This window comes from Arachis ipaensis, chromosome B09, assembly GCF_000816755.2.
Source record: "Arachis ipaensis cultivar K30076 chromosome B09, Araip1.1, whole genome shotgun sequence".
NCBI classification, from domain to species: Eukaryota; Viridiplantae; Streptophyta; class Magnoliopsida; order Fabales; family Fabaceae; genus Arachis; species Arachis ipaensis.
This window is the reverse complement of record NC_029793.2, coordinates 128184426-128194656: the sequence shown is the minus strand read 5'-3', so window position 1 is coordinate 128194656 and position 10231 is coordinate 128184426. Positions and strand designations below refer to the sequence as shown.

Genomic DNA, 10231 nt, shown 5'->3' with positions numbered 1-10231 from the left:
ACTAAAATTCTCTTTTTATATATATATATATAAATAATAAGATTTAATTAATTATATATATTAAATTTAATTATTAAAAAATATTTTAAAAAAAAAACGTTTTAAATATCTTTATCTAAGTGTCTCCTTATATTATACTCAAGTAAAACTGCTAACAAAAAACTGCACTGGTTTCATGGGTTAATCGGTTTATTCTTTGAATGATTTGTTATCCACTAAATTTTTATTTGAATTGAACTTACCTAATAATTGATTTTCAATTAATGTGATTGAACCGAACAAATCGGTATGATTCTTAGAACCATAAATAAAAATAAAAGAAAGAGATTTTTTATTTGGATCAAGTTATTTTCGTGTCACTTCAAAATCTTAGATTTTTTTTAAAAGTAAAAATTAACATGAAGTTATTTTATGTAAAATTAATATTTAAAAATTATTAAATAATTTTATGTTTTAATCAAGATGAATAACTTCATCCTCTATATTTCATTATTTTTATATTTTTGTCTTTATATAATACAGAAAGAAAAATTTTAGGGGACTAGCAGATTTTGTAGTTTTTAGCCATTAATGATATTTTTAATGGTGTGAAATTATATCTAATAGTATAGAATCATTCAATTTTCTTTTGATAATTAAGTGCTGGTCATAATTTAACAAAAGTGTTAACCCCTAACACTTTTCATACAGAAAATTTAGAGTGTACACAAACCAAAATATAATACAAAACATGCATATGATGTAGTCATAATTAAAGCTAGCACTTTTTTGGTACTTCCATTACAAACCAAAATATAATACAAAACATGCATATGATGTAGTCATAATTAAAGCTAGCACTTTTTTGGTACTTCCATTATAGTTTTTTAATAGAATAACGTACGTATTAAATTATGTAATGAATAAAATATAAGACTACAACATTTTCACGTTTACAAGGATATATATAATATAATACGGAAATGTTTGGTAACCAAATAAAATCAGCCAAAAACAGCCATAATTTGCCTTATTTAACATTCATTAATTGTTGCGACAATTAATAAATGTTAAATAAAGCAAATTTTGACTGTTTTTTTTGTCTACCTAGCATTATTCATATAAGATATAACTATATAATATATATAAGATATAACTATATAATATAAGATATCCTCAAAATATACATAAACTGAATCTTCATGGAGCATGCACGTGTTTCCTCATTATCTTTCTTTCTTTTGTATAATCCAACTTGTCCTTGTTGCCACCACTATCAACGAATCTATATAGACTATAGTACCCTTTTAATCTATATAATATAAATATTACAAAAGTATAGTAAATAAATGCTTCATAACTTTGATCTTTTCCATGAATTACACATGAAATAAACTACACAGATTGTGAAATTTTGTGGTCGTTAGTTTCTCATCAGGTGAGTCTAAAGGTGAAAAGTGAAAAACTTGAAAAAAAAGAGTGAAAGAGAGAAATGAAAGAGGAGGAAGGTGTAAGTGAAGAAGAAAGTGTTAGTGAATTGGAATTTGGAGAATTGGAATCTGCAGAAAGAGAGAATTGGAGAAGATTAGAAAGAGAGATTTTGGTAGAGATAAAAATTAGGTGATTGCTATGGTACGATGATAAATTTATATGTACCGATACGTTTAAACTATGGACAAGTAGTAACAAATCACATGGAATTTATTTTCCACGTCAACATTTAATTTTTTCTTTTTTAAATATATATTATATCAACACTTTTACTAATACATCCCCTTTAATTAAATAAAAATAAAAATATATTTTTAATTTAATTTTATAAAAAGTCTTAAACATCCTTATTTTATTTGATTAGACAAAAATACCCTTTTAAATCAATCAAATTTTAGAATTCAATTAATCATAATTTTATAATTTCAATTAATTTAAATAACAAAACAAAAACATATTAAAAAAAATAAAAATCAATCGTTCTTCAGTTTTTCTAATTCCCCTAATCATTCATCTTCCTTTGAAGCAAAGCAAAACATATCAAAAATATAAAAAATCAATCTGTTCTTCATCCTCTCCAATATCATTCGTGCCCCCTCCCCTCTAAAGCAAACCAAAACGGCAAAACCCTAACAATAATTGACTACATTGATCTTAGTAACTAGTCACTCACGAAATTTAAAGAACCTAAAAGAGGAGAAGGAAGGCTAAACCACTGGCCAAATACTGCTTCTTTCTCCTCTATGGAAGTTCTTTGAATGTCCCTTCGCCCTCCATCGTCGAGCCTCGTCCAGCCGTCGTCGTCCAGCGCCTCTCCCTTTCTGGCAGCCACCACGTCTTCCTCCACTCCTCCCTGTACTCTGTCACTCTCTGTCTGCATCATCAAGAATGGAGCCTCTGACTCAGGTTGATTCTTGATTTTTTTTTTGTTTGATTTTTCACTGCTTCTATTTGTTTTTCTGTTCTGTTCTTGAGTTAATTTTATTTTCTTAAGAAGCTAATTTTGCGCTGAATCAATTGATTGAGAACTGAAATTAGTTTTGGTGTTAATGTATGAGGATAGTTTTGTTCTTTTGTTCCTTTTTTAATTTTCATATAATTGTTGAGTTATTATGTTCTGTATTCTGATTTTGTTCTTGTGTTAAAAACCAATAAGTAAGATATGCAAGTGTACTGTTTGTCAAATTAGAAGTAAGAGTATCATTGGATTATAAATATGATACACTTAGAATATCATTGTGAGATAAGCTTGAGATAAGCTTCCAATTCAGTTGTTTTTTTTCCCTCTATGAATTAAGATGATCATAGAATATCAAACACATTTTGTCTCTTTAATTCTGTACCAAACCATGAAGAATATGAGGTGAGACCGACATAAATGATTCAAATAAATTCAGTATGTTTCTTACTTGGTATGGAGCTGTAAATACTCAATTACAGAATACAATGCTAAATTTCTCTGTGACTACGAAAGAATGCTTCTACCTTGGGTTTCTTTTGTACAATCAATTAAATTTGATTAATGCGTCTTCATTGACTTCAGTTTCATTCACAATTTGTCAATCAATTAGGCTATGCTTGAGAGACCAAAGTTTTACAGAGAGCAAAAACAAAAAAAAGAAGAAATTATGTTCACGGATGCAATAGGGAATGCAGGGTACTCTCTGCTGAAAGATTTAAGAGCTGAAATTGAAGTGAAGGATGGAACTTTTTCTCTCTGCTTTTGGGTTTATCTGGCCAACTCAACTACGTTTCCTGCTACCATTATTCAGCAGGTATGTGCTTTTTTTTTGGCCTTTTTTCTCTCGCAAGAATGGAAAAAATTTCATCGCTTCTGGTTATGGCGTTGTGCTTTTAGAATTGTTGTTTGTGTCATTGGTTGGTTTTTTCCTGATATGAAAGAGGGTTAAGTTAGCTCTTAAACACTCTTGATTAGTTACTTTAATTTAATGATATTTAGCTTGAAATTGTATCATTACCATGGTGACCTTGTTTTCGTTGGCCAGTAGTTGCGAATGTAATGATATATTCTGTTACAACTTTCTTGTATGAATCACACAAGCATAAGAAAGTTGCAAAATTTTTAACTTGCATGTTTCACTGTCACAGCATATTTAAATTGTTTTGACAATTAATGTGCTAGATTAATCTGTGTAGTTCTCAAGTTCATACATTCTTCATTTTTGAAGCTCCTTTATCTGGGTTGATGGATTCTCACGCTCATACATAGCTGCTGCCTCTCCAGGAGTTGTTAATACAAAATACTGACTTCATGTGTTGTTGGGCTTATTGAATGCCTGAAATATTGATCACTTCTTTCAGATCCCACTTATGTTGTAGCACCTGTTTTGCAATCTCGCTCGGGCCGTCAAGATTTGAAAAAGCTGTTTGAATTTATAAATGAACCTGATGGAGAAGAGTAAGATGATGAATTTCTAAAGTCTGCAGCTTTTTTTTTTTAAAGTTTTCCATATTCAGATTGTATGAGTAAACACATCCTATAATCCCCGCGTGTATAAATGCAGAGTCCCCAATGTATCTGGGATTTTATTGACTTCATAAGACATGGGTATGCTAAGGTTGTTTTGAATTGTTTGATCAGGAATCTACCAAGTGAGTTGGCTTCTGCAGTGCCCCAGACCATCACTGTCACCCCAGAAGAGAATGAGGCTATTCAAAGGGTAAGCCATTGAGATTGCTCTCCGTTGAAATTTGTTTATGATGTACTACTTGCTAGTGTTAGTATCTTATTCTTGTCCCTATGTTGTTCTTTTGCAGCTTCAAGATATGGGATTTGATAGAGATCTTGTGTTGGAGGTGTTCTTTGCATGCAACAAAAACGAGGACCTGGCAGCCAACTATCTTTTGGATCACCAGAATGAATTTGAAGACTAAGAAGATGGTTCTGTTTCATCTTCACAAGCTATGCTTCTTTGATGTCGTTGCTTATCATCTGAACTCTTTGGAGAAGTGGCAATGTCAATACTTATTTGCTTAGCTTTATTATTGATCCTCGTGAACCATACTGCCTGTAGATTATTAATTTCAGACCATTGACTGGAAAATATAGATGCCAAGAAATCGATAGGTGCTTTTATTCTTCTGCAGCCGTAATTTTTCCCAGCTTTGTTTTCTCTAACTTCATTTAACTTATTTTATTAAGTGAAGGCTATGGAAACTTGAAAAAGATGGAACAAATAGTTATGTTATTAAAATCTTAGAACGTGATTGTTGAGGGTGATGGATTGTAGAGGGTGATGGATTGTGTCTGTCTTTCTCCACCAAATAAATTATTGTCAGATGAAAATATCTACCTATAATCATAGAATGTGATTTAGTGATTATCTCACTAGGTCTTTTAACAAAGTGGTGTGAATTCAATTCATATCTGGGCTCAGTCGCTGTGTAACACTAAAGCAAAGGTCTTTGTTGTGAGCAGTGGATAGCTGAAAAGCAAAAAGCTATGAATTGACAAAGAAAAAATAATAACAAAAATCATTGACGGAGAATATTTGCATAATAATTCACTGAAGTTTAACGTGAAATGTAAATCTATGTTGAATACCTGATTGCTTAAGGAAAATGTAACCTAGCTTTATGCTAAATAATTATCTCGCTATCATCATTTACTGGCGGTGCTCGTAGTTTGATTGATTCTACACGCTAAGAAACCGTGAGCAAAACAACATTTGGGTTAAGGAAAATCTAAATCGCGTAAGCTTAAAAGAAAAATACTAGTTCTTGCAATGGTTCTAAATTAGGGTATACCATATATGCATCAAGTGCAATCACTAGCAAGTCACGTCTATTGGGAAAAAAAGAAAAATCATTGTACACTCAAGCATGCAAACTTGGTACGTTAGTACTTGCTCTATAATCCCAGACTAACCCAAAATATCCAGACTTATTTCCATGTGTATTATGCATCTTGAATGTGGCAGTGGTTAACCATACTCCAAATGCATAAGTTATTTGCATGATGATGCAACCTTGATTGAACATAGGACAAAAATATAACTTCTATGTAACAGATAACACAACACTGATCCCAACCATAACAAATGTGGAAATATAAGGGACTCAGCAAAAGGAAACGATGGATTCCAATATTTGTGCCTCAAGATTAGCTTCATCATTTGTGCCTCAAGATTAGCTTCATCGATCCACATTGAGCTTTGTCGACGCAATAACTCTTTCTTTTCTGCCATCTTCTCACCATGCTTTTTGACCTTCATCCTCCAATTTTCAAGTTTCTCAGCTCTTTCTTTTAACTGGATTCATAAGAATGACACATCAGTAAGCACATCAAAAGACTATAAGAGGTTTAACTTAAACACATGAAACCAAGGCTGTGTGCAACAATAGGTCGAAGTATCTCTTTAGCGCACCTGAAAGATTCGAAAACTAGACTTCCAAAATATAAAAACTATACCTCCAAACTCCATGTCAGCTGATTATTGACTTATTTTATTGTTTCTACATGTTGCATAATCAAATATGAAACTAGTTCCTATTTTATTACTGGATTTTTTGACAGATTAGCAATGTAAAGTATAAACCAGAATGAACCAACTGACAGCTAAATACAAAACAAAGACCATAAATGCAATCATATTAGAAATGTTGATTAGGTAGCTAAGTAATGAACAATGACAATGAACAAGGGTCAATCAATAGTGTGTGGTATACAAATGCAAAAGATAAAATCTAACCCTTTACATTTGGCCCAAGCAAAAGAATATCACAGAAAGGAAAATCAAAGCCAGATTGAGGCCTAGTCAATTTTCAAAAAAAGAAAACAACAAGCCATTATGGCTCCAAAGAAAGAAAACAACACTTATTTCAAAAGTAGTTCAGTCATTAGATCAAGCACCTCGTCTGCACGAACACAACATTGAGCACATATATCTACCTAATTATCCATTGAGACTAATTAACAAACATTTGACGTGCATATTAGCTCAAACCAACAAATAAGCAAACCATCGAACACTTGGTGTGCACAGCGAAATTCATAGAAGGGAGGGAAGAAGAAAAAGAAAAACGCACGAGTGTTTCTCTGACTTCTTGTTGTGCGATCTTGTGCTCCTGAGCCCTGATTTGCGCAGCTACGGCCTTGAGCTTCTTGCGCTCCTCATTGGGAACTCTAAGGGCTTCTCTGTGAGCTTCGTCCTTGCGCTGCTTCTCGATCTGAAGCAACTCCATAGCAAAGTCATTAATAATCACCAAAGCCACAAGGCCCTTCAATTCAGCACCAGATGCACCACCACTCCTCATCAAAGCTTCTTTTGCAGAAATAAGCTCATATAGAACAACTCCGAAAGCATATACATCTATTTTGGGAGAAACACTTCGATATACATATCTGCAAATAAGAGAATCCTATTATTAAATCTAAAAAGCTCACTTTCCTTTCTAGAATGTGAATGTGTGAAGTTAAGACCGAAAAACTTCTACTTTTATTGCTATTGGAAACAAGGAGATGAAGATCAAGGAATACTCTTTCAACATTCATAAACTCATAACTATGTACTAAATTAATGGGAAAAAAAAAGAACTACCAACACTTTGCAAGTTTAGTTAATGTATAATAGTTAGCATACTCTAATCCTTAGTTTGCCAAAAGAAATTGAATAGAGAGAAAACAGTTCATCATACTCTGGTGGCATGTAGCCGAATGTGCCAGCCATATTAGCAGTTGGAGCTGATGAGCTTCCAACATCAATCAGCTTGGTCAGTCCAAAATCCGCAACCTGCAAAACAATGCAATGCAGTATCTCAGAATTATACAAGAAAACAAAAAAAGGTAACAAGTTCATTGAATTTATTGAGATGTATCGTACCTCTCCACGGAAGTTTCTGTCTAATAAAATATTTTCCGACTTTACATCGCGATGGATATATACAGGCATTGTATGCTCATGAATGTATTCAAGTCCTCTAGCCGAGTCCAGAGCAATTTGAACCCGGGTAGACCATGGTAAAGGCTCACTATCTGGTAAATGATAACAGTTTATCATTAAGCACTGAATTCTGAACATAGATATGTATCATATCATGTGCTTATATTACCTGAATTTCGCAGATGTTGGCTTAAGTTTCCATTTTCGATATATTCATACACAAGGAAAAGAGAGCCCTCGACACAATATCCAATCAGCGTACCTATATTGTTATCGAAAAATAGTGAAACATTGAAACAGAAAGATCATATGAACATAGTTGGAAACAATCTATGGAATATGTGAGAAAGATTACCAAGTTTAAGTGATGAACACGCGTCAACACTTTCAGTTCTGCCAAAAATTCTTTTGATGCTTTCATGTCCATCTTCTTAATTGCAGCTCTCTGTGTTATCAGAGAAAACTTCAGCCAAAGTGGAAAGATAGAAGAAAGTAACAATTGAAATGTTAGTTATCCTAAGTCCTAACAGTATTATCATACATAAAACTTGACTATGCATGCAGCATCTATTCAACTAAAAGAACTGCAATTTAGTTTCTCATTAATAAAAAAATATATGCAACTTTTCTTTCAAATACTTGTAATCAAAACTAGCAACACAGAGAAATTATGAACCTCGCCATTTTCTCCATAATAGACTTCACCAAAACCACCTTGACCAATCTTTTTAGCCAAACTGAAGTTATTTGTGGCATTGGCTAGTTCCTCATACGAAAACTCTGCTGATTTTTCTACCTTAACACCTATAATACTAGTATCATCAGAAGCTGAAGTTCTGTTTTTGGCATTATGAGAGGTTTCGCCTGAAAGAGGGACAATGTATAAGAGTTACTAATCCAAGCATGCTATTAGATAAAATATAAGTCGAAATCCATATACCTTGGAGAACAAAGTTCTCGCTGGAATCTTTAGCTACCAATTTTTTGTTCCACATCTTCCTTCTTCTATAACATTTAACATAAACACAAAATACCAATAACAGAAGTGCTGCTACTATTCCAACAGATATTCCACCAATAACGCCACCGGATAGACCTTTCCCTGCAGAAACAATAGAACAGCACAAAGTCCTTACCTTCACTGTCTTGATATCAAACTCAAATGAAAAGAATGATCAATGACAGAAAAACTGTGCTGAGATTGTCAAACCTCCATTGCTGAAAAGGAAAATGAAAACATGGTCATTAAGTTTAGAAGATCACTGAAAAATGAAATTTAAATAGCTTGGACAGTAAGGTTAAGAGAAAAGTTACCTTGAAGGGCACATAGCTTCCATTTTCGTCTGTAAAAAAGCGAAATGAAAGGAGAATGTGAGATATTATTCACTTCAAAATTTTGAAGTTCCTCGGAAACCAATTTGAAAGATCCAACTATAAGAATGATGCCAATAAGTTAAGCATACTCTTGACAGTATTAGAGACAGATTAATTAACACTTATTCACCAATGGATTATCAGAATCATTAACAATGGAGTAATTCACAGTAAAAACAGTAAGATTTAGAGATTAATTAACACTTATTCAACAATTATTCAACCCATAACAAGTTCACAAATTAACTAACAACAATTATTCAATAATTGTTATAAAAAAATTACCTAGAATCTAGAAGCCCTATAACAGAGCAGGGCAGATCCTGAGCAAGAGGGGGACAAGGGCACGACCGAAGGGATAACAGGTGGAACAGAGATAGCGCCGGCGACGATGGAATAGAGCTGCTCGACGGAAAAAGGAGGCGAGCCCGGCGACGATGGAACCGAGCTGCGTGGTGCTTTCAAAACTGAAACAGTAGCTGCACGATGGTGGAACAGAGCTGCACGATAACGACGGTGGCTTCGAAGCTCGTTTCGGCGACGGCGGCGGGAGATGGACGGAGGTGAAGGAGTGAGATCGATGACGGAGAGAGGAAGGAGGAGCTCGAGGGTGATGGGAAGGATGGGTTCGCCTTTAGCCGTTGTGTGGAGCTAAGGTTGCTAGGTTGGGTAATTGGCTAGGGCATCCCAGCAAAATGTTGGCGTCTTGCGTGCGACGCAGAGACAGATGAGAGAGATCGAGGAGCAGAGAGAGACAGAGAGAGAGGATAGGAAGAGGAGAGAAGAAGAGGAAGAAGACTGAATTCTTCATATGGGTGAATGAGAAGGTTTTTGAATTCTAGATGAAGAACAATTTTAGTTTTTTGTTTTTTTAATATATTTAACATAAAATGAAGAAAAATTTTGATTTTTTGTTTTTTTAATATGTTTTTATTTTGTTGTTTTAATTATTTAAATTTATAAAATTAAGATTGAATTTATCATCGTACCGTAACAAACAGCTTTATACATTATTATCAATTACTAATTACAAATTTGACAATTAAAATATGCATTATGATATTCTTTAATTGTAATCAAAATTAAATTAAAATTAAAATATAACTATATTATATTATTAATTTAACAAGCAAGATATATATGTCAATGTCACATATGTAACACCCTCTCATTAAAATTGGGATGAAATAATTTTTTTCAAAATTAATAAACTCCCTCTTTCCATCGTTTTATCTACCTTTCTTCCGTTTTCTATTTCTCTCTACCCTTCTCACTCTATATATAACTTATAATTTATATTCTATATTACAAATTTGAAAAATCAAAATGTATCATGAGATATTTTTTTATTACAATTAAAATAAAATATTATTTCCCTCCAAAATTAACAAATTCTCTCTCTCATTCTTTTTTGTTATCTTTCTTTTTCTTTTCTCTCTCATTTTCTATATATCTTTCTCTACCTTTCTATTCTACAAAAATAA

The 10231-nt window shown here is 33.0% G+C and overlaps 2 protein-coding genes across 2 annotated transcripts; one reads left to right on the top strand and one right to left on the bottom strand.

Annotated features, from left to right (window-relative positions):
- On the top strand, positions 3099-4577 carry LOC107616002 (ubiquitin receptor RAD23d). The gene is made up of 5 exons (XM_016318012.1): positions 3099-3245; positions 3628-3634; positions 3793-3889; positions 4073-4151; positions 4249-4577. Exons 1-5 carry the CDS (start codon positions 3099-3101, stop codon positions 4363-4365), a joined length of 447 nt encoding a protein of 148 aa, XP_016173498.1. The 3' UTR covers positions 4366-4577.
- LOC107618905 (lysM domain receptor-like kinase 3) lies at positions 5218-9526 on the bottom strand. The gene is made up of 11 exons (XM_016321081.2): positions 9033-9526; positions 8688-8716; positions 8584-8591; positions 8314-8475; positions 8050-8237; positions 7701-7818; positions 7543-7635; positions 7314-7465; positions 7129-7223; positions 6520-6835; positions 5218-5741 (listed from the first exon to the last, which is right to left on the bottom strand). The coding sequence occupies exons 2-11, from the start codon at positions 8708-8710 to the stop codon at positions 5439-5441; spliced, it is 1458 nt and encodes a 485-aa protein (XP_016176567.1). The 5' UTR covers positions 8711-8716; positions 9033-9526; the 3' UTR covers positions 5218-5438.